This window comes from Phytophthora infestans, genomic scaffold (genome assembly GCF_000142945.1).
Source record: "Phytophthora infestans T30-4 supercont1.1 genomic scaffold, whole genome shotgun sequence".
Classification (NCBI taxonomy): Eukaryota; Oomycota; class Peronosporomycetes; order Peronosporales; family Peronosporaceae; genus Phytophthora; species Phytophthora infestans.
Window position 1 is genome coordinate 551,947 of NW_003303758.1, and position 23,274 is coordinate 575,220.

The following is a 23,274-nucleotide window of genomic DNA, read 5'->3' on the forward strand; positions in this document are numbered from 1 at the left end:
CGGTCCGATCTAGGAACAGGTGGCGGCGAATTTGCTCTTATGGTTGAGAGTCCGGATGATGAGAAGGACGACCCCGAAAATGGAAAGAAGACCAAAAAGATACCAGGCGGTGTTCTTGTTTCTACTCAGGTATCTACAGCAAAGGGAGGGCTCCCGGGAGGCGGACAAGGACACAGTGGTAACAAGGAGGCTGCATGTGGAGGGGGTGGAGGCTTCACGAGTATTTATCGTCAAGGTGCGTACGGAATCGAGTACATCTTAATCGCTGCAGGCGGAGGCGGAGGTGGAACGTGTCGAAACGGAGGGGGAGGAGGAGCTTGTAAAGCTAGAAAACCTCAAGACGGTGACGACATTCGATGTGGTCGTTCCGGTGGAGACGTTGCTGGTGGCTCTGCTGGAAAGTGCGATGAGTACAACCCAATATGCAAATTTGTTGGTACGAATGGCACCTCGATGCAGGGTGGGAATGGAGCTGAGTTTGGAGGAGGCGGAGGAGGAGGCCTTTTTGGAGGTGGTGGGGGAGGATTTTCACCTGGAATTGTTGGGGGCGGTGGTGGGGGAGCTAGTTACGTTAATTCAAGTCTTTTGAACGTGAAGAGCATACATATCGAAGCGGGTGGGGTTATTAAGCCTGGTGGTATGGATGAAAACCCGCCACAAAGTGTCCGAGGGGCCTATTGGGATCTGGTTGGTGGTGTTGCAGGTGAAGGTGGTACTGGGTCAGCACGAGCGACTGCGACTGGTAATCATGGAGGGGTACGGATCGCGAGACCTGGATTCTTTGACGACATGAAGTTTCATCGCTAGCGAATGCGAGATGTACTGTCCAAACGGAGAGAAGGCTGAACACGTTGAGGTTTCTCTTCTAGACGTTGACAGTGACGTCGCTCACGTCTGCATCTGCGGCGGTTGCAGTCATTAACTCGAGTGAACCGCTATCTTCCTGATAATCGTGTTGGAAGATATGCTTAAGCACAGAATGGGTAGCCACCGGGGGGCTTGCATCTCTAGTTTCACCGGTGACGGCAGTAACTTCAGCTGAAGCGCCATCTGGTGAAGACGGGAATGGTGACGCCTCACCAGCAGCAGGTGGAACCGGAGCAACTTCGACTGTCGCATTGTCCTCCAACGACTTTGGCGGAGCTTCAACAAGACCTGCGGCTTCATTACCTTTGACCGATCCCGTGGAGTGACGGCTTTTCTTTAGGCTGCGACGAAGTGTATCAGCGGCAACAGCAGCTATTACGCTCGTCTATCAACAAAGAGAGGCATCTCAGCTGTGAATCATGACAAAAAGAACGAGTTGGAATTAATTTACGCACCCGAAACTTGCGACGCATGATGTGGCGATACTGCCGGAGGTTGTCCGTGTCTTCGGTCGAGACAGCCAAAGATTGACGCGATGTGCGTTGCGACTTGAACCATTCATATTCGAGTGCTTTAGCTGCTGTAGGTCGCGCTTCAGGTTGAACGTGGAGCAGAGCCGAGATCAAACCTTTAGCCTCACACGAAATAGCATCCCAGCGAGGGCCAGACATGTTAAACTGCCCCGACTGAATGTTGCCAATCATTTGGTCTCGAGTCTGTCGCCCATCGAGATCGAATGGATGAACTCCGCTTAGCAGCACGTAGAGCACGATCCCTACGCTCCACACATCGCTTTGGACACCGACTTGAGATCTTCGTGCTGGCTTGGGCGTCGAGGCTTCCGTATCAAGTTCCGGTTCCGAGGACTCAGGTGATTGTGCTGCTGGGAAGACCTCCGGTGCGCAGTAGGCCCAGGTCATCCGACCTTTGGAAAGCAAACTGCTCTCTTCGACGAGTGCTGCTAGACCAAAGTCTGCCAGTTTAATGCTTGCAAGCTTTGGGCTTGTAGAGGTTAGCAGCAAGTTTTCTGGCTTGACGTCTCTTGGTCAACGCAAAACTGTGAGACATAACACGCACAACTTCTATAATGGGTGAAGGATCCGCCTTACCTGTGCGCGATACCAAGTTCATGGAGGAACCGTAATGCTTCAAGAAGGTCGGCAATGAAACGTCGAGCGTCCCATTCCGAGTACGCTCCTTCGTCAATTAAAGCCTGGAAGAGCTCACCACCCTCTGCAAGCTCCATTATGATGTACACGAACTCTCGTGTCTCCAGAACGTCGTGTAGTGCAACCACGTTCGGGTGAGAAGCACAACGACGTAGTAACGCCACCTCACGCTCCCATTGAACAGGATCGTCATTGATCAGCTGCTGCTGTGCTTTATACAGGCGTTTGATGGCAACCAATTTACCACTTGCACGCTCGCGTGCACGAAATACCCGTGAGTTAGTTCCTTCCCCAAGAACCATCTCTGGGGTATCTAACTCGTAAAACTGGGTCAACGAAGGCCAACGACGACTTGCACAAATTCCCATCGTTGACTGGAACTACAGTAGACGCAGCACTGATGATCAGAGAAACACAGTGTGAGCCGCTTTGCCTAGTTGTTAGCCTACTTAAAAATACCAGAATAAGACACTAAGAAAAAAAAAACTTGAGCACCGTGTTCTTGCTGGACACTTAGAAAAAAAAACTTAAGCACCATGCTCTTGCTGGAACGGCATGAGGTTGTTAGCACCTCGTAACGTTAATTTAGGTTTGTTTACCGGTATTTGCTACATCTAAGTACCGGTACTTGGAACAGGAGAAAAGGGAATTTTCTCAACATTTCGTTTTGATAGTGTTAACATTTTAAAACTGTCAAAACACGAGCAACATCCACGCAACGTAAACGTATGTTGCGCTAAGGGGGAGTGGCTATCATCCGCACATTTCGACACGGCACTTCGCCAAGCCACAGACTAAGAGAGACTCTACCTTGACTATGCTCGGCCGTATCGCTCTCCGCAAGGCTGCGCTCAGCTCGTCCAAGCTGTCGTCGGCTAAGATGATGCGCCCCATGGGATTGCACACTACGGGTGTTGTGCGCAAGAACGAGGAGGCCTCGGAGGAAATCCAGGTGCCCACTCAGGGTCTGCTGGAGCAGGCTGGTCTGACGGACTGGAAGATCTCGGCCCCGATCATCGGTGCCCTGGCCATCCCCGCCATCTCCAACCACGTGCGAATTCGACTTCCGTGCTATTAGCAGCTAAGAAACGCGACCGACTGACCTGTGCCCGTGGTGTTTTTAAACAGTTCTACGTGCTGAACGAGGAGTCCCAGCTGGCCTGTTGCTTCCTGCTCTTCTGCTCAGCCTCTTACAAGTTCGGTGGTGAGATGATCGCCTCGTACTTCGACGAGCGTGCCGCTGCCATTCTGGGGTAAGAACTGCGAGTTATAAAGCCTTTTTATGGCGTATGGAGCATTAATTCGTTGATTGTCTACAGTGAGCACAACGCTGTTGAGGACGCCAACCTGGACCTGGCCAAGGAGACTCTGGAGACCCACAAGGCCTTGCTCAACATCCACGAGGACATTGCCGCCGTGGCTGAGGCCCACAAGGAGGCCGTCGCCCTTATGTGCGAGGTGCAGGCCTACAAGCTGCGTCACAAGACGCGCGAGACGTTCGTCAAGAACCTCGAGTCGATCCGTGAGATCGAAGGCAGCTACAACCTCGAGCTGCAGAAGAGCATGGTGGCCAGCGCTACCAGCAAGGTGCGTACGGTCGTCCAGAAGGGCGACAAGAAGCTTAAGGACGCTGCCTTCAAGCACGCTCTGGACATTCTGGGCAACGCTAACGTGGACGACAGCAAGGAGGACGACGTGGCTGCTCTCTTCACCAAGGAGCTGCGCGCCTACGCCTCGGACCTGGAGGCCAAGCAGGGACAGGTCGTCAAGCTGACCGCCGAGGAGCAGAGCGAGCTCCAGGCCGACCTCGACGCTTACATGAACCGCTTCGGTCTCGAGGACGCCGACTTCAAGGCCCCCAAGGAGGTCAAGCTCGAGCTCATGTAAGCTGTCGTTATCGTCATCTGAGCTGTTGGTACATGCAGTGTCAGCGAAGAGTGGGCGATGGATGCAGCAGCCACTTGACAGTTTAAAATTGAATGGATGATCCATCTACTTGAGAGAATAAGCAGAACGGAAGGTCCGAATACCCGCTGTTGCTGTCGTATACTGCGCTTCGTTCTTGAAGATGTCAAGCATAGGTGATTCATTTTCACAAAACCCTGTCCGTTTGGGATCGAATATGCTGAAGGTTATTTATTCTCAAAGTACATTGGTTTCGTTTAAAGAGGGAGTTGTCTCATGAATAGAGAATCAACAGTACGCGAACCGTTTTGATTGAACGGTGGTTTGTGGGCATTTTTGAATTCTTCCTCAAGGAACGCAAGCACAAGGCCAAGCGCAGGGGACGGACAAGAAGACCAAGACGGGGACAGAGCCATGGGCCGAAGGAAGAAATCTACCAAGAAGATCCAAACGCGCAAGAAGCAGGTGGTCTCCACCGTGTTCAAGTGCCCTTTTTGCTCGCACGACGAGGCCGTCGAGTGCAAAATGTACGTCATAATCCCCCCGTAGATGCGTTACCGTGGTTGTTAACAATACGTTTTACGGTACTGGTTTTACCGTACAGGGATCGTGAGCGCAATATTGGTCACTTGTCATGCCGTGTGTGTACCGAAAGCTTCCAGACTCCAATCCACTGTACGATGATCTAATAACTGTATCGCAACACCAACCCGCTATTCATTCATACTGACCGTTGCCTGTTGTTTACCTGCAGATTTGAGCGCACCAATTGACGTGTACACGGACTGGATCGACGAGTGTGAGGCGCTGAATGCATAGGCACGAGGTGCAGCAGTTCCGCCCGCTTCAAGCCAGCACCGCAATGTGGTGTGTAGGATCCGGCAGGGAGCAGAAGAATGGATGCCCAGCATGTGACTTGTATTAACCGCAACTAAACCCTGCGAGATGGGCGTCCATATTCCCCAGATTACGCTGAGTGCCAAGAAGGACGCAACGTGAGCACGTTTTAGGTAAATAGATAGGGTGAGCTGAGGCACTGATGATTTTGGTATAGCTTATGTTGAAGTTGTGGTCAGGTAACGTTCTCTTTCTTCTTGCTCTCCTTCTTCTCGCGACGACGAGCCTCAGCAGCTTCTCGGTAACGCTTGCGTTCCTCCAATTTACGCACTCGAGCAGCTAGCACTTCACGTCGGCGATTAAACTGTTGCGGATCATCTCCACGTTCTGCCAACTTGTCGAGTTTGCGCTGCTCCTTTGCAATGGCCAGCTCTTCTTCCACAACACGAAGCTTCTCGACCTTGCGTCGCTCGCGTGCTGCGTCAGCTTTTGCTTGTTTCTCCTTCTGAGCAACTTCCTGCTCCGCCAACTTGCGTTTTGCGTATTCTTGAGGATTCTCTCGTTGCAGACGTTCAAGTTCAGCTTCTTCTTCGGCACGTTGCTGCTCTTGTTGAGTCCGTAGAGCGTCCCGCTTAGCAGCCTGACGACGTCCCTCAGCTCGTCGAAGTGCAGCCTGACGACGCTCGTCCTCCTGCTGCATTACCAGACACAAGTTGAGCATACCAGCGTTGAAAATGAAGTCTCGACAGAGTGTGGAGAACGCGGCAAACTCCAGTGGTGGCCTTTCGACCTCTTCATCTTGCGCTTCGTTGTCCTCGAACAGCTCAGATGCCAGATATCCTAGCAAGAAGTCAAACACGAAGTCGTCCTGGAAGTAGGCCACTCGTTGTCGATATGTTTCAGGAAGTACCTTCCACAGCTCTGCAAAGACTGCGCGAAGACTTGATCTCAATTCTTCAGGACCTCGCTGTCGTCTTCGATGCTTACTGCGCAGTTCCTCCATTCGAGCAGCCTCGGCGAATTGATGTTTCTCGAACAGAACCTCAAGTGCGGCTGTGAACTCGCGTCCATCATGAAGGTACTGTGCCAATGCAGTCACATCCTCGTCGGACTGTGCTCGCATCATAACGGTGTCGTCCCAGAAGACAACCTTTCCCATGGGAACGTAGTTGACCCACCACGTTGGGAAGCGTCGATGCAGAGTAATGGGGTGAGCTGCTTCATCGGCGATAAATTCCGTCTCGATACTGGCAGATTTGATTTCTCCATTGACCTCGCGTCGCTCCTCCGATCCCTCTACCTGTTCGCGAGTTATCACAGCATGGGTTAAAAGGTAGTTTTTGCTGCTCAATACTTTGTGAGCGAAAGTGAACCGTTCATCTCGCGCACCACCGAGAAATGTGGGGCACGCCGTACCATGGAGTGGAATGTTCTCGAAATCAGGTTCAACACGCGCTGTCACTGGACCGACGGTGAGGTTGCGTACGGATAATTTGGTCTCCCGATCTTGTAGCAAAGTTTCGAGGCCAACGCGCATTCCACCGCTCAATACGACCACATCTCGGCCTCGGTGCTTCGCCTTCCATCGAAAAAGTAGATTCAGCAGTTGCTCTAATTGTCGACGGCACGAAACCCAATGTTGAGATATTTCGTGACGGTCATACAACTTCCATCGACCAACCGCTTCTTCTTGAGCAGAATCGGATCCAGAAGAAGAAGCTTCTTCACGCATAGCGTCCACGTGTTTTGCGTCTGTGAGAATGAGTGGAAGCTCCAGGCAAAGCACAAATATCATTACTGCCTTCTTTTTGAGAGCTTTCTCGAGTTGCAGCCATTGCTTTTCCCCGATAACTGCACCCTCCTGCTGGGTAAGGGGAGTCATGAGGCGATTATTGCAAGTCACCACGTCGTCGCGAGGGGTGCTTCGTATATCACACATGAAAATTCCAACTTCGCCGGTCTGAATGAATTGTGCTGTGCCTCTTTGTTCGTCGACGTTTTCCGCCGTGAATTCGTTCTCATTCTGATTTTGGTCTCGGAGGCTTTCTTCTCCATCTGCTTTCATGTTTTCCGCACTTTCAGATCGCTTATCACTGCTTCCAGATTGTTCAGAAATAGTGTTTTGTGTTTGTTCAGGACCGCTGCCATCCGGTCTGGTCGATAATTCGGAGGGCATCTCATCGACATTGGTGACGTCATGCCGCATCAGTGAAAGTTGGTAGTCCGCAGCAATTGTCTTAGCCTCAGAAAGCACAAGTTGCGCAGCTTTCGTGTTGAGTATTTCATGATTTCGGAAGAATGGAGCAATGTCGGCTTGTGAGCGTAGGAACCAATTGCTGGTATGTGCGAGTGTTTCACGTACGTTTGGCACGTTCCAACAAATACGATAACGCTGCTGAAGACGATGTCGAATCTTTCGACGCAATGATGCCTCATGTGACGCTGTTTCGCTTTCCTTTTCAGTTGATTTCTTTCGATTGTTCAATTCGCGACGAGCCCACTCAAAACACTCAATAGCAGCTTCGTGCATCGGTACTTGGCCTCCCAAGTGCAAAACCATGTCGAGACCGCACCAAGACACTTGAACACGATTTTTGATCGCCACCCACAAACTGTCACCCGACTCGTCCATTTGTTCGGGGAAGTTTGAACTTACAGTCATGAAATTCACTGCAGCTGACGCGCAGGAAGGCGTGTGAAAGCTCCCACGACGGGTTTCCGAGTTCGCAATTCCCTCAAAACGGTAAACATATCGACGTTCTGGTACCAGCAATGGAAGTCCAAACACGTGCGGCTGATAGCGCCTCAAAGCTGCTACTACGCGGATATCTTGGTTGGCGAGGATGTCCGTCACAACACACACAACGCGAGCATCTGCGTCAATCTCGAGTAGAATTGGCACCGTGAAGTTCATTTTCACTGGATCACCGGGATCACCCTCAGCAAGTGGTTCTTCGGAGACTGCTTTTGAAGCCTCCGTGAGAACCATTCGTCCAATGACAGGTCCGAGGACAGCCTTAGGCAACGTCACACGTGGAAAGAAGCGAATAGTCTCGTCTAAAAACCCTCGCCGATAGTCACTCACAAAGCGATAGCTTACAAACGTCCGGCATCGAGTAGCCAATTGGCTATCACTGGCTGCTGGTTGTTTATCGCGTCCTGCCACTGACACGTTCGACCCACTTCCAGTGTTGGTGACACTCGCGTATGAAAATCGGTTGGAAAAATATCCTTTGGAAATTGCTGCACCTTTCCCTACGACTGCTGTAGCTCCCTTAGCTCTCCTCTGGTCCCGATGAAGCAGCTCACGAGCCTCACTAATGGAGCCAACAGACGTGAGCGTCAGCTTTTCGCTGAGTTTTTCGTCTGTTATCTCGAAGGAGATGGAGCTGCCACTCTTACGACAGCATATCACTGCAACTTCTCGATGGACTCGGTTCACAAATTTCCACGCAAAAAGTTTCTCAAGCAACTTGACGATTTCTGTCCGCAGAGCAGGATAGAGTTTAGACGCCCCCCACATCATCAGATCACCTGAAATAACCATAACAAGCTGCTGCACAGGATTTTTGGGTCGTGTGGACGCTGATCGAGCTTGCTTAACCTCAGAAGAGCTTGAAGTCTCTAGAGCTTCATCGATAACCTTCCAAGACTGAGCTGAAAACATACTAATCGCAGGAGTACTGCTTGGTTCGCCCCGAGATCGTGCAGCGCCACTAGGAACGCTCTTTTGATCTTCCGCTTGCATCGTACTGCAGTACTCGTAGACTTCGTGACTAACATTGACAACGATCATGCGGTTGATGCCAAATGTTGTGGTGAATGCGACTTTGTTACCACTACTCTTGCTGCCATACGCCAGCTCGACCCAGAGTTGGTTTTGATAAAGTTGCCACAGCTCGAACGTAATTCCTCTGAGTATCTCCACGATTTTGGTTAGCGTGGCGTCGGGTACTCTGTGATTTCCGAAATTGTCGAGAATAGAGCGGAGATTCTTTTGGTTAAAAAAAAGATCCACGTCTTCGTTGAGAAGCATGAGATTGCTAGTGTATCCGAGTATTCGATTTATCGGAGGAACTGTCCACGCAATGCGATACACTTCTTGCAGCCGGAACCGTAATTCTGACCGTAGACGCTGGAAGTCGTCACTATTTTCATCATGGGCGCTACTTTCGACTTGACTAGCGATAGGAACCACAAGAGCGGCGAGCTCCTCGTTGGTAAATGCACGACTCATGTCCACCTGGCCTCCTAGATGAAGAAGAAGCTGTGGACTGGAGAGAGGTTCTGATAAATATTCATCTTCAATGCCGTGCCATGGATTGAAGCGTTGATGCTCCTCGTCTTCACAATTTCCAAGGGTATCGCCGTTGCGGTGGCTTGCATCTCCAGCTAGCTGCGCAGTGAAAGAAACCATTCCATTTGCTAGAATTCGGGACCACTGCGAACGCTTTTGAGGGTTTGCAGACGTCGCGTCAGGTCCTAGGAAGTCCACCAACGCATTGCAGTTTACTACCACCCATTCCGATGATAGTGAAACCCCAGCTGGGGTGAAAATATGACCGAGGACAGTGTCTTTCTTCTCCATCAAACCCTGAGCGAAAAACGTAACAAATGACAGCAAAATTATAGAGAAGTAAGAATGTGTTGAGTAAAACTAAAGTGCGTTACCTCGAACTTGATAGCGTAGCGGGTGTCTGGATGAAGGCCTTCGATTTTGATAATGGTTGGAGTAAATGCGCCCACTTTAACTTTCGTCTTGTAGCTGCACGTTAATAATTCAAGCATTTGTAAGACTCAACTTAACAGCTGAAGCTCAGTTATTTGAAAGACGTTGTTACCTTTGCAGTGTCACAGGGTCGGTCAACGTACAACAAAGATTTGGTACGGGGCGATCAAGCTCGATAAGAATTCGTGCAGTCTTGGGTGTGACTCGACCGACAACCGGGCCGAGAATAAGCCTGGCTTCATCATGATGCTGGGTGTAGAATTTCACGTCACTTGAAGCGCCGCGTGCATGTGGCACTAGCTCCAGTACGCAATACTGTTGCGATGTCAGTATCCCCGAGGGTATTTCTTGTTGGATCGAGTAGCAGGTCACCAGATCTTCATCGGCACAGCTAGCCAACTGTTCTAACGAAGCCACCTTAGAAATTGGCCCCACAACAATTTGTTGAAAAGATACATTGGTAGATTTGTCGGTGACTGTAGTCCGCGAGGAAAAAGCACCACAGCAAACGAATACGACATGAAACTTCGGATTCTACGCATTGCAAAAAAATCAGTGTCGTTATAAACAAAACGCCTCGTAGGCAAACGTACCCGGTGCAGTTTGTGAAAGATCAAATTAATCAATCGGGCTCGCTCTTTTGGATACACCCCCCACGATGTTATTCCCAGAGTTTCAAGAAAACCACTTGAATCGCCCACTTTTTCTTCTTCTCGAGAACCTCGGTGCCACATTTGCGTCAATTCGACGCTCTCACCGCGTTGCGATATTACTGGGACATCACACATAAGAACAAGCGTGCCGACGTCTTCAGCTTGGTTCACTCGAACGCCTTGGGAGTGATCAACGCGCAGCCAATACTCCAAGGCCGCCCATTGAGAGCTCGATAGCAGTGTTTCAGGAAACTGTACGAACGGTGTTAAGTGCTCACTGTCCAGTACTGCCTCAAGTGTATCAATCATTAGCACCGCCACATCGCTCTGAAGCCGATACAAATATCTATCAGAAGGCGTAGCACTGTGTGATCGAAAATCACCAACTTGCCCATACTCTGCCAACACGCGTTGAACAACTCGAAGGAACGAAACGGGAATATCTTCGTGTGTCATAAGTGTGCGTAAAACACCAATGCTTGGAAACCAATGAGCCCCACGTGCAAGTAAAAGTTGACTTTTAGGAGTGTTCCAGTGGTGGCGAACACAATTCCTCACGACTTCATGCAGCTCTGAATCCCCACGTTTCTGTTGATCTTGCGTAAGAAGACAATACTTTCTCTTAAGATCATGAGCCAAAGCGACTAAACACCCAATATGCACGGTTACATTGGCTTGCAGTGCGCCAACGACGGGGAAAAAGTGATCTACCACATTCCCGATATAAGACGGTGACGGATTTCCTCCTCCGGTTGTGGGGCTGGCTATTGAACCGTCTAAAAAACGATCCTCCGCCACAAGTACTAGCCGAAAAGCCGGAAGATGCTCGTGTGGTGTTTGAAATACCCCTGACCCGTCATTTTGCAATCCCTTGAAAACACCAGTGCCACCAGAAGAAAATGAGTATCACTATTCCCAGGAGCGGCAAGTTTGCAATTCTACCTGGAAGGAGAGATCATACGTGCGTCCTGGTGCCAACCCCGTCATGCTGAAAATTGCCGGTCGGTACGGCTCAACTTGCTTGACCACTTGATGCCTTTGCGATGTTAATCGATCCACAGCGACACAAGTAATTTCGCATTCAGCGTCACATTCGAGAAGAACTTGAGCGATGCGAGGGGTTGTACACCCCACAACTGGGCCTAGCTGTAGGCAACAAATCGAAACACGAAAATCAGTTAGCATAGAGACACGATGAAGGTTTTAAAGGATATCACCATGATTCCTACAACTCGATTAATCTCATGTTTTCTTTGTAGTGGCAAAAGCTGAGCTTGAAATAAAGCGTAAGGCGCGTCCACATCCCCTGAGCTTCGCTTTTCACTTGTCGATGATATTGATTCCCCGCCTAATTTACCCATTGAAGAAATCTGACCGTATTGCGGTCGTCTGTCCGATGCCTCGTGACGGACATCGTCTGGATTGGTCTGCGGCTGACCATTTCCTTGATCTCGCAGACGCACAGCACTAGACACGTGAGCACCGACCACCGGCCCACATACTAATTGCGTAAATGACAGAGTAGTGTTCATAACACTCACAAGACTTCGATAACCTTCCACATCATCGAACGAAAGCATGACCACCTGCCGCTTCAGGTCAGAGAGATTCCACTCAATCAGCTCTTGAATTATTCGCCATTGTCGTGCATTATCGACGCTTGGGTCATTCATCAAGCGAGAGAAATCACTAGGATCAGCAGCTTTTGTCTTACTGAAAAGAGGATCACTCGTTAATAGCAACACCGCAGAGGCGGATGGAAAAGCCTTCAGCATGGTTGAAATATGCCTGGTGCAGCCTGTCTCTCCATTCTGAGACAACAAGACGTGAAACAGGAAAAGAAGCAATTAGCAAAGAGTTTGTGTACGGTTGATATACACGACTTCAGCCCTTGCACACCTCAGTTCGCAGATCAAAATGCCCCACTATAGGACAAAGAATTACGCCATCGTCAAGCTGGAGGTAGTTTGCATTATATTGAGGATGCCCCCAAAGACCTTCAATGTAGGATTGCCACACTGGATACGCCAACCCCATCAGATCTGTTTCAATAGCTGTAAATTCAGTTTGTCGTCTGCTCTTCCATTCGGGAAAACCGCTGTAAAGTACACTTTCGTTGCTGTCGAAGCACCAATTGCTGTGACTACGAAGCAACTCACAAACACATGGTTCGCCCAGTACACGTCGATACTCTTGCTTAATCATATCCAGAACGTGGTCATTGATTTCTCTACTATCTCGTTGACTCTATCGCACACCAAAAGCGACACCACGCGTAACATTAGCGAGTTGTTGATAGATTGATGAAAAGTGAAGAGACCACTTACAGCTCCGTGTTCCAATAACTCGAGCATCTCGGAAACTATCTGCAGTGAAAGAAATATACCATAATGAATCGTAAGAATCGGAATTTGCGACTCGTAACTATCTCTTGAGATCTTCTGGTAAACTTGTTTTTCAGGTGATCGTCGAGGTCTCCGAAGTTTATCACCGATGCTATGATGATTTAATAATCGGATGCGCCAACGAGAAGGAGCAGGTAGAGACTCTTCTTCATTTGTAAGACATTTTGTCGTAATCATCGCAACGCACTGATCACGATCGGTCTCACGGATACCCAGAAACCGGAGTACGTACGCTTTACCAGGTGAGAGCCCAGAAACTGTAATTAAAGCTGGTTGAAAAGCCGGAATCTTACACTCTCGTGTTGGCACGAAACAATTCACCTCCGTCTCTGCACCTTCTTGTGGTAACGCAAACGCGAAGCACTTGACCGTGGTAGGAGTGTCCACTTCAAGAAGCAGACTAACTCTCGTCGCTTCAACCTGCAGCAAAAAAAATTCCATAAAAGAAAAGAGATAAATATTCAGAAGGTCACCACGACATGCAACACCACACAAATACGATACCTTCCCCACAATTGGCCCCACCACGACTTGAACTCTCTCCGCATATTCGTCCAGTGATCCAAAGTGCATGTCGTTATAATACAGCACCGTATGGCTGTTCTTAAGTCTTTCCGTGCGTTCTTTCAACGCGTCTGCCATGCTTCTCACTGCATCACATAGCGAAAACAAACAGCTGATCCTGCTCAGCAACGCCTTCGGTCTCGGGTGAAATACACACCACTTCAAGAACATGGTAAAAGTCATTTTGTCGCCGCCCTCGAGCTCCACAAAGTCGAACGCCTCATACGCGACCGTCAGTGCATCCATTTCAGGCAAATTGTCCTCCTCTTCTATGATTTCGAGTCTATAGAGTCCATCACAGCACGTGCTGATCACGAGTGCCAGCTCCGCCTCCACGATGTCGTCCTCAATGTCCAGATCCACCAGTTGAAACACGAAGCGAGCCTTGTCCGCCATCGCCCCCTGCGCCAGCATCGCTGCCGTCGTCAGCAGCGTCACCAGGTCCACGTGAGGTGTGACAGCCTGCTTCCGATTGGACGAGACGCAGCGGAACGTGTCAAAGAGGAAATTTACGTGGTGATCCAATTCCGGGAACTCGAGCACGCACTGTAGCTCACGCCGTGTGAGCGCCATGCCGCCCTCCACTCCCTCCACATTCACCCACGTGCGGTACACGCGCAGCATGCGCTCCAGCCGCGGTAGCGCCAGTAGACCGTTCAGAGCGCGGGCATGGTCCAGCGCTGCCATTTGGCGCCAAGTGCGGAATCCAAGAGTGATGGTCAAGATGCTTGAAGCTTCAGTTGAAGCGTCGCTTGAGGTGATGGTGATTACTGCACTGAACCTCCTGTATTACGCTCAGCGTTTATGCATGGCGCAGTTTTCTCGTGGTTTGCAGACGGTCCTACAGTAGATGCAATGAAGACTCGAGATTCCTACTCGTGTTCGACGCGGGCAATGGCTGCATGTCTTCTTGTCTACAGCATTGATGATGCATTGTGTACTTGTCCGTTACTCCCGGCACGAGTGTAATGGCAGAGCGGAATGAAGACAGGGAATCGCCCATCCATCTGTCTTGAACTGGAGTGGGGTGTCTGAGCAGGACATTCCTGCCAGGAATATCCCCGCAAGTCAGAGCGTAGTCGCAAACATACTCAGAACACACAAAGCTGTCTCTCCAGAACCGTACAAAACGAGATTGACCGAAAAAAGAAGAAATAAATTGCCATACAGTGGCTGTGTATACGCCACAGCGAACTTCGAATCGCTGTCAAAACCTGAAAACCCCCACAGCAGATTAGAGACAGCCGTTTGATGCGCTCCTCGTCCTCTTCACGCGGCTCGCTGCGTCGCTTCTTCTCGCATCGACGTCATCGTGTGCCTCGCGGCGCTTCGGCCCGCGCAACTCCGGCGTCCGGAGCTGCGGCTCAGCGATCACTAGCGGCGCGGACGCGACTGCTGGACACATGGAGTTTACCGGAGCTCTTTGCGCTACGAGAACTTGTACACGTCGCCGTGAACAAGACCTTTATCGCGCCTGAGGTGCAGCTCGACCCTCCAGCACTTCAACGCGCTGTTCGCGGCGACGATCTGATGCGCACAGGCGCCAGCAGCTCCGCCAGCTCCAGCACAACCGCAACGTCCAGTATCGAGGATCTTAAGCGTCAGCAGCAGCTGCAGACCCACGTGGACTCAGCACTGGTGCGCAGTAAGCGCTTCTACTTCAGTCGACGCGCCGACACGAGACTGCGACTCAGTACGAGGAGACAGTTCGTGCGGCTCTTCCCGCTTTTGGGACGCGCATCCAGAACATCGCAGCGCACACTGTTCCGGGCCTTTGACGCCAATGATACGGGGAAAATCGAGTTTGACGAGCTGTGTGAGATGCTGGCCCGAGTGAAGCAAGCTAGAGGCTCGTCAGTGGGTGAAATGGCGGAGCTGGTCTTCGCCTGGTTCCAAGGAGACAAAAGCGAGGCTGTATTGACCCATACGGACGTCAAGCTGCTCGCAATGACAGCTATGGAGCTTGAAGGTGACAGCAAAGTACAGACGGAGCATGGATACGACTTAGTAGCGTCTCTGATGAAGTTACTGCTGGAACGTGAGCAGCACCAAGTGACAAAACAAGTTTTCTGCCAGCGAATGGATTGTGAACTGGGTACTCACGTGCTGCACGTATTGTTCGCTCCTTTTGGGGTAGTAAAAGCACTTCTGGATGAGGAGACGATACTGCAGGAAGTGGACACGACACGGTGGAGGGCAGGAGATACGGCGTACGTCGTGTCTAATAGCTGGTGGACGCAATGGCGGAGATACGTGCAGCCTGATCACTGTAGTCATCATTCTCAACACAATCAGACAAGGATCAGCAATAACCAGCATGAGCAGGAAGCAGGAGAGCAACAGGAGCAGCAGCAAGAGAGACACGCTCAGCCGCAAGTTGCGGTGTGTCATCTTCGTCCTGGACCTATCGCTAACAGCGATATATGTGCGAACGAGCAGCTAGGAACGCTACGACCTGGTCTTATTGAAGATGAAGACTTCGTTCTCGTTTCCTCCACTGTGTGGAAACGGCTTGTTCAAGTTTATGGAGGTGGACCCGAATTCCCGCGACAGATCACCGCAGTTTCTTTATCCGACGAACAACTGGAAATGCCATCAAGAGAGGAGGATGGAAAGCCGATCGAATGCACAAATGTCACGTTGGTCTTGAAATCTCGAGGTCAACTCGATCAACATGTGCAAGTGGACTTGTATCCTGTGGTGTTACAAGTTCGACTGGCACGACATGACTCTCGACACGTGTATCTTGTGTACTCACGACGGTTCTTGATGCATCGCACTTCGTCTATCAAGGAAATTGTGCATCGAATGGGCATCATTCCCGATGTAAATGCGAGAGAGGTTACAGTTTGGTTACGTCGTCGTCGTCTCCAGTCGTGGGCGCGCTTGGAATGCAGTCTTGAAGCCCCGCACGCTACGCTTGAGGGATTGCAGATTACAAGCGCCCACGAGTTACTGGTAGACTTCCGTGCTCTGGACATTGACGAGGACCCACAAAGCGTCGCTCAGCAACGTCGACGGACCAGTATTGGCAGTATTCTGCCTCGAACACCGTTTACTGTACCCATGCTACAACCTGTGGGCAATGACTTTGTCTGCTGCCCGCGTACCAGTCTTGCCAAGTTTGCCAAGACAGGAGACTGGAAGATTCTGCGTGAGAGTATGGCTGCCGAACAGGAAGCAGCTGCGAATGCTTCTGCGGTCTCTGCGCATGTCGGACCCGCAGGAGTCCTTGTGGGGCTTGCCAAGCACATGGAAACAGCAACGAAAGCGTCGCGTGGAAGATTGATTCAGCACGACGGTTTGCGAGCCACAGGGCTGATCAATATGGGCAACACATGCTTCATGAACAGTGCTCTACAGTGCTTTGTCCACTCGCCAGTGTTCCGCGAGTACTTTTTGTCGAACAGATACGAAGCAGAAGTCAACAAGAAGAACCATCTCGGAAGTCGTGGTGCAATGGCGGCAGCGTACGCACAGCTTCAAAGCTCTCTCTGGCGTGAACGTGACCAAGGATATTTGCTCCCCGGTCGTTTTCGAGACGAGTTTACGCGTGTCCGTCGCCACTTTGAAGAAACGCGCCAATATGACGCGCATGAGTTCATGGTAGCTCTTCTGGACTGTCTGCATGAAGACCTGAACCAAGGCTGTCGAATGATTGCAGCATCAGCCGACGATGAGATTCAAGATCGAAGCTCGAGATGTCTAACCTTTGGTAGTTTTAACGGTGGCAGCGAACTGGAAAGTGTGGACGGAGACGAACAAGCTGACCATAATGCGACTGATTCATCTTCTGACGAAGTGCGCGGTAATGCAGCGTGGCGCGACTACACGAATGTAAACTCGTCGGTGGTGGTGGATCTGTTTCACGGACAGATGCGCAGTGAGACTGTTTGTGCTACTTGTGGGGAGCGCAAGTGCACCTTCGACCCGAATCTGTTCTTCAGCTTACCCATCCCCGAATCGAGTTTTGTTCGTGTTGAGGTGAGTGTGTTGTTACAGGCACGGAAGCTTCCAGGTGGCGACGACGATGAAAATGACCCAGAAACGGCCCTTCAAGCCGTGCAGCAAGGGTTCTGGCTTCGTCGAGGAAGTAATGTGGGAGAACTGTGCGATCGCATTGCAGAGGTACACGGTCGGGCAGCTGGAAACCGGTTTCTGCTTGTGGAAGTGCGTCGGAATCGGATCAAGCGGATTGTCGAGGGAGATGAAGTTGTGGACAGGCTGGCCACAGCTGCACCTGGCTCGCTTTCTGCGTATGAGCGCGCATGGACGCTAGCGGAGATCCCTGTCGTTCCTGCGATAATTCGCGAGTATTTTAACGACTTGAACGTAGCGGATGAGGCAAAGACGATCGCTGCTGAGAAGGTCAGAAGCTTTTCCGATCTTCGAGTGGGATCACGTGTCGATGCAAGGGACAACCACAATGATTGGCACTCAGGAACGGTAATTGAAGTAGCTGGAGGCGGTGAATCCGAACAAGTTCCGCGCGTCAGCGTCCATTTTGATGCGTTTAGCAGTAAGTGGAACAAGTGGTTTACAGCTCGTGACTGGAAGGCGAAACGACTACAGCCGCTTGCAACTCGCACGTCCAAGTCGACTGAGGTATTTGAGGTGCAAGTTGTGCATCGCTTCACCTCCCAAGCCTCGACAACTGCGGCGTCGGAGTCTGGTCAGACTAGTGGTGGCGATCATTCGTTTACTGGCAACCTCCCGAGCTCGCAAAAGCTGAGCATTGCGAGTTCACATAGCAGTCCGTCGTTGAATGTATTTGGCACGCCACTCTTTGTCACGATCGCATCCGACAAGACTGCCCGAGACATGCACCAGGCACTTTTCCTACAGATTGCTCGATTCTGGACAAAGTTCAATGGTGATCCCGAGTCTACTACCGACACCAGTCACAAAGATTTGAAGCAAATGAAGCTACCGTATGAAGTTCGCGTCGTAAACCTGGAGGACCTAACAAGCGAACGTGGTGAGTCTCTGCCCACAGAGTCAAGCGCGTTGCTGCAACACTTCTCTACGCGAAGTGTGCTAGCTTTGGATTGGTTTGATGTTCATGACTATTCGAGTTGTGAGGAACGAGCACCTGAAGACGTGCCAGATGAAGTTGTTGAAGCTGCGAAAGCGGATCCGGATTTACGTGCTGATCTTGATGCTGCAGCGTCTTCTAAAAAGAAAACAGAGCCCGAAGAGAAAGCGCCAGTAGTCGACGACGACAGCCCACCCATGTATGCTGTGCCTTTGACCAAGTGTATGGACGCGTTAATGCGCGAAGAAGCCATTTCCCTGGAAGATCACTGGGTCTGCGAGCACTGTGGTGTCCCACGTGAAGGTAGGCGGTTGTCTGCCATTTGGAGACTACCAGATCTGGTCATGGTGCAGCTCAAACGCTTCCAGTATCTCGAGAACCAACACAAGCAGAAAGTTCGATCACTTGTCGATTTTCCGCTCAAAGGTCTGGACTTCTCGAAGTGGATGGGGCATCAAGATGAGGGTTCGTCAGTGTATGATCTCTATGCTGTGGCTAACCACGTCGGTGGACTCACTCGGGGTCACTACACGGCCTATTGCCGCTACGACGCCGATTTCCCAGAGAGCTTAGCACTCTTCCGAACAAACGAAGAGAGCGGCGATGTCCAGTGTCCCGAGCTCTGGTTCCGCTTTGATGACGAAAAAGTGTCTGAAATTGCAGCGGGCGACGTGGTCACGGATGCCGCCTACGTGTTGTTTTATAAGCGCCGCACCTTGTCACCCCACAATGTACTTCGATATGCACTCTAGCGAACTATGAGATAGACGAGAAAAAAGTACTTACAACGATGATTTCGGAGGTGCAAGCCTCGGTTCGTCTTCCTTCGATTTACCCGCCGACCCGCTTGAACACCTCTAATACCACTGCTTCACACACAACTTATCAGAAACTCTACCCTTTGACGCATCCTTGGCTGTCCATAACATTCGCTTGCGTCTTCTAAATGCCGCACAGAAACTCCGTTGAGAGCGCACCGTTGCTATTGTCGACAGCGGCATTCCGCTGAGCTCTTCGCAGCTCCTTCTCAAGGCGTGCTGTCGTCTCTTGAGCTTGGTGCAATCTCGATCGCAGTGTCGCCCGTTCCAGTGCCAGTCGCTGGATCGTCTCGGTGGGCTATGAATATCGAGGGGCAGAACGCGAATGGAACGGCAAGAGAACGTCGTCGTCCAGAGGCAGAAGCAGAGGAGGTACCAGAGGAGTCGTCAGCACTCCAAGACCAACTGCGCACTACTACAAAAAGCGGAAACCATACACAGCACAGACCCGACACAGGCCCAACACGCCAGCATTAGACCCCAGTGACTGAATGCTACCGCATCGAGCCCATGCAGAGCCTGCTCTACAACCACTTACTTACTTTTGCGAGAGCCTCCGTGTCCACTCCATGGGCGTTCAAGTCGGTGATGTCGGATCCAGATCGTTGAAGTCGCAACGTGGCAATTTCACGCCGTAAATGAGTCAACTCGTCGGCTTTGCTATCCTCGCTCGCATTCTCAGCTTTCTTCTCGTCCCCCGCAGCCGCCGCCAGCAAAGAAGAAAGCAACTGAAGATTGGCGCCACTACGTTGCCGCTTACCTTGCAGGTCACGCACCGTTTCTAAGAGCTTCGCGTTGTCCTCCAGCGCACGATCCAGCAACGTCTGGAGTTGTACTGGAGTCTCGTCACTGGGTGCCTTCATCTCCGAAACTGATATAGTGGATTGTGAAGCCTTTATCTCTCGCTCCAGATCTTCAATGCGTTTTTGAGCTGCCTGGAGAGCGTTCGCAAGCTGCTGCTTGTCGTTTTCGTCCTCTCCTGACTCGCTGCTGTTGCGTAGACTGTGTTCCAGACGCTCAACTTCACGTCGAGCTGCCTGCTGCTCATGTTCCAACGCACGAGCATCCTCTGCAGCCTTCTCATCGAGCACCTGCGCCATTTCGTCGCGTTGAGAGCGCACAGTTTGTTCCAATTGCTCCAGCTTTTCCCGCAGTTCATTCTCAGCCTGCGTCTGCTTGGCTTCCTCATCAGCTGCCAAAGTTCGCAGCTGTTGGAGCTGGAACTCTGCGAATTTCGTAGCGGCACTGGACGTCTCCAGCTCGTCTTGCGTGGTCTGCAGCTCTTTCTCTAGACGCTGGATCGTGTCCTGATACAAGTCAAGCTTCCGTCCAAGACGTGAACTCAGCGCGTTCACACGACGGATCTCTCGGTACGTATCGCTGACGCCTCCTTCGCCATCTTCACTGGCATCGAAGCCATCCATCGACATGCAGTCGTCACCGGCTTCATCCTCATCCCCAGAAGCGTAACTAGTCGAGTTCGAGTCCGTGACCACCGAAGAGCCGGACTTCGGACTCGGTGGACTGCACAGTATTGGCCTCTTCGTGTACATCAACTCCGTGACTTCATCAAACAGCGAGCGGTACACGTTGAGCATTTCCTGCATCTCCTGCATCTCCTCGCTGGGTACAGTGGACGCTTCCAGAATGGGTGTCTCCTGTTCGTCCTCTTCGCTGTCTTGCTGCGGAGCCACAGCCATAGGCACAGCATCACTAACCCGACGTCGCTCTTCCTCCACAAAGGCCTTCCACTCTAGCAGCTCACAAAGCTCGTGACGGATCAGATCATTCTCCGCCTCAGCTTCTTGTGACCGTTGCAGAAGTTCGTCGACTCGATTCTGCTGTTCCTGGACCTTCTTGTGCAGCTCACGTTCTCGTTTCTCAGCTGCAGCCAGAGCAGCGGCATTCTCGTCGTCGTCAGCAGAGTGCTCCTGGTTGTCTACATGATGGTAACGCGCAGCAGCACCGTACCGCTTGGGTGTGGGCAGCATCGACATCCGTGGAGCTTGAAGCTTACTCGGCTTCAGTTGGTGTGGCCGTCGACTGAGCTTGTAGCGATCCGGGTCAAACGTCACCTCCTTGTACTCCTCAAAGCGACAAATCATGCGGTACAGCAGCATTTCAAGTCGATCACAACGAACTTCCACGACGTCACGCTCTTGTTGCTGAGGTTCCTCTTCGTTCTCTGCAATATCCACAGGAGCCATCGCGCCACTTGAACGTAGTAGCTTCTGCATCATATCTAACGCTGGTTCCCATCGATTCTGCTTCTTCTCCTGAGCTTGAGCTTGAGCTTCAGCCTCATCTTCCGCGTCGGCAAGCGCCTTCAGTCGCAGCGAATGATCAGACGAATCGCCTTGAGGGACGGAGCTGATGGTGCCGACGCTGCTACGTAAGGTGGCGATCTCTTGCATCAACTTCTCGATCTGCTCTTTCAGCACAGGGACCAGCGAGTCGGCATCCTCGTTCTGTACGGCATTGTTCTTGATAAACTTGGCGCGTTGGGCGAATTTCAGCGTGCTCAGCGTCTCCGTGAAGTACTTTTCTTCGGGCGAAATGGTAGCCACAATGCTCGTGATAGCGTTGCCACCCAGAGCGTCACGCAGAAGGAACGTAAGCTTCGAGTCGCGGTAGTGCACGTGTCTCTTTTGGCCGTTACTGACGTCAACCAGCGCCATGATCACGTTACCCAGCGCTGATAGGGACTTGTTGATCTGTGCTGCCTCCTTCAGTCGTTTGCCATGCACTCGCGTCTGTCGCTGCTTCTCGCTACCTGCCAGATCCACCAAATGCAAGCAAGAGCGACGTGTACGCTTCACACCAGCCGACGTGCGCTCCTCCAACACCAATTTCACCGAGAAAACCGCGTGTGAGCGTGAGCTCTCGCGATTCATATCTGTTGACGAGATGTGACGGTTCTGGGAGCCCAGCTGCAGCAACGTCAGCGCTTCTTCCTCACTTCCCACGTCGATCTCACGTAGTTGGTCCACATAAACCTCTTTATTGCGATCTTCTCGAAGACTTTTCGGCTGTTGAGCGGCAACGGAGCCTGTAGGTTCCAGCAAGTCAAAGACCTTCTCGTTGTAAATCTCCAAGTACGAACATGCCAGTGTGTACTGCAGAGCGCGATCCTCTCCTTCTCCACAGTAGAACGCAGCGTTGCGCTCTCGTGCCAGTGCTGCGAGTCTCCGGAACAAAAAGTCTAAGATACGAGGCGTCAGGCCGCGCAATGGCGAGAGTCTCAGTTCATGCGCGTCTGCTGTGGATGCTCCAAGCATCGTAAAGGTTTTCCCCGAACCTGTCTGGCCGTAGGCGAAAATGCTGCCATTGTATCCCTGAATAGTGTTCTCTACTGCCGCTCGGCCGGCATCCTGGAAAATATCGTCCTGTTGACAGCTCTCCGTGAAGACGCGGTCGAAGCCGAACCTCTTCTCCTGTTGGGATGACGGCGCCAACGTCACGCCGCGTTGGTCCGGTGCTACCTCCAGAACTCTCTTGCTGACTTTACCAGGCGACGGGCGGATACGAAGCAGCACGCGGATATTATCTGACGGTGTATCGGACTCGCTGGAGGCCACGAAGCTCGAAATGGAAGGCACTGGACTACTCTGTGGTCGTGGCACTTTTGGAGGAGTTTTAGCTTGAATCGGAGGCTCGGGTTCCTGCACCTGATTGTTTATGTGACTGGCAGGGAACTGGAGTCTCTTGGTGGAACGTTGGAGCCCTGGGGACGGCGTTCTCGCTGGTCTAGCTACGGGTTCTTGGGCTTTGGCTAAACCCGCGCTGGGAGGAGTCAGGAACGACTTCTTGCGCCCACCCAGGCCTGGAATTCTGCAGTTCAAAGAGGGCATTAGAAGGACGTCGTGGAGTTTCGAGAGAAGCTACGCACCGTGACGACGGGATCGGCATTTTTTCAGCGCCTGGGGCTTCTCTCTGTCAATGTGGAGGTGGCCAGACGCGCCTGTTTTCTGCCAAGGAGTCGTAACTGAAGAGAAAAAAAGAGAGAAGAGCCCTGCCCTCGTGCTAAGCCTTGCTAAGCCGTGGGAATGGCTAACGCGACCTGGCTTCTTCCTCGAGGAGGCGGCGCAGGAAGTTCGGCGCACACACTCTGGTGGCCGAATTGAAAATGACGAGAGAGAACCGGATTTGTACACTAATTTGTGGAAGGTTACGTACGAATTAGTTCATCCGGCTTGATGAGATGGTGGCACTAGATTCAGAAGCAAGTTGTACAGCTGCCGAGATGTGACATGGCTACAATCCTTGCCAATATTCCTTCTGGCGAAGAGACA

The 23,274-nt window shown here is 51.5% G+C and overlaps 7 protein-coding genes across 7 annotated transcripts in view; 3 read left to right on the forward strand and 4 right to left on the reverse strand.

Moving 5' to 3' along the window:
• PITG_00072 (uncharacterized protein) overlaps positions 1–807 on the forward strand; it is a gene marked incomplete at both ends in the record, with an annotated part of 5,254 nt that extends 4,447 nt beyond the window's left edge. Inside the window, one exon of the mRNA XM_002908660.1 lies at positions 14–807. Within this exon, the coding sequence (XP_002908706.1) occupies positions 14–807 (794 nt within the window). The remainder of the gene's footprint in view (positions 1–13) is intronic.
• Positions 808–865: 58 nt separating this feature from the next.
• Positions 866–2,404, reverse strand: PITG_00073 (calcium/calmodulin-dependent protein kinase, putative; the record flags this gene model as incomplete). The annotated part of the gene is made up of 3 exons (XM_002908661.1): positions 866–1,252; positions 1,323–1,908; positions 1,977–2,404. The coding sequence occupies 3 exons, from the start codon at positions 2,402–2,404 to the stop codon at positions 866–868; spliced, it is 1,401 nt and encodes a 466-aa protein (XP_002908707.1).
• Positions 2,405–2,808: 404 nt separating this feature from the next.
• On the forward strand, positions 2,809–4,071 carry PITG_00074 (uncharacterized protein; the record flags this gene model as incomplete). The annotated part of the gene is made up of 3 exons (XM_002908662.1): positions 2,809–3,087; positions 3,165–3,289; positions 3,356–4,071. The coding sequence occupies 3 exons, from the start codon at positions 2,854–2,856 to the stop codon at positions 3,921–3,923; spliced, it is 927 nt and encodes a 308-aa protein (XP_002908708.1).
• A 942-nt stretch (positions 4,072–5,013) lies between these two features.
• On the reverse strand, positions 5,014–9,366 carry PITG_00075 (uncharacterized protein; the record flags this gene model as incomplete). The annotated part of the gene is made up of 7 exons (XM_002908663.1): positions 5,014–6,018; positions 6,079–6,795; positions 6,973–7,220; positions 7,272–7,906; positions 7,958–8,435; positions 8,532–9,228; positions 9,292–9,366. The coding sequence occupies 7 exons, from the start codon at positions 9,364–9,366 to the stop codon at positions 5,014–5,016; spliced, it is 3,855 nt and encodes a 1,284-aa protein (XP_002908709.1).
• Positions 9,367–9,615: 249 nt separating this feature from the next.
• PITG_00076 (uncharacterized protein) lies at positions 9,616–10,295 on the reverse strand (the record flags this gene model as incomplete). Its single annotated transcript, XM_002908664.1, has 2 exons — positions 9,616–10,041; positions 10,101–10,295. The coding sequence occupies 2 exons, from the start codon at positions 10,293–10,295 to the stop codon at positions 9,616–9,618; spliced, it is 621 nt and encodes a 206-aa protein (XP_002908710.1).
• A 4,085-nt stretch (positions 10,296–14,380) lies between these two features.
• PITG_00077 (ubiquitin-specific protease, putative) lies at positions 14,381–18,916 on the forward strand (the record flags this gene model as incomplete). The annotated part of the gene is made up of 1 exon (XM_002908665.1): positions 14,381–18,916. One exon carries the CDS (start codon positions 14,381–14,383, stop codon positions 18,914–18,916), a length of 4,536 nt encoding a protein of 1,511 aa, XP_002908711.1.
• A 590-nt stretch (positions 18,917–19,506) lies between these two features.
• PITG_00078 (kinesin-like protein) lies at positions 19,507–22,260 on the reverse strand (the record flags this gene model as incomplete). The annotated part of the gene is made up of 3 exons (XM_002908666.1): positions 19,507–20,640; positions 20,689–21,282; positions 21,367–22,260. The coding sequence occupies 3 exons, from the start codon at positions 22,258–22,260 to the stop codon at positions 19,507–19,509; spliced, it is 2,622 nt and encodes an 873-aa protein (XP_002908712.1).
• Positions 22,261–23,274: the final 1,014 nt, after the last annotated feature.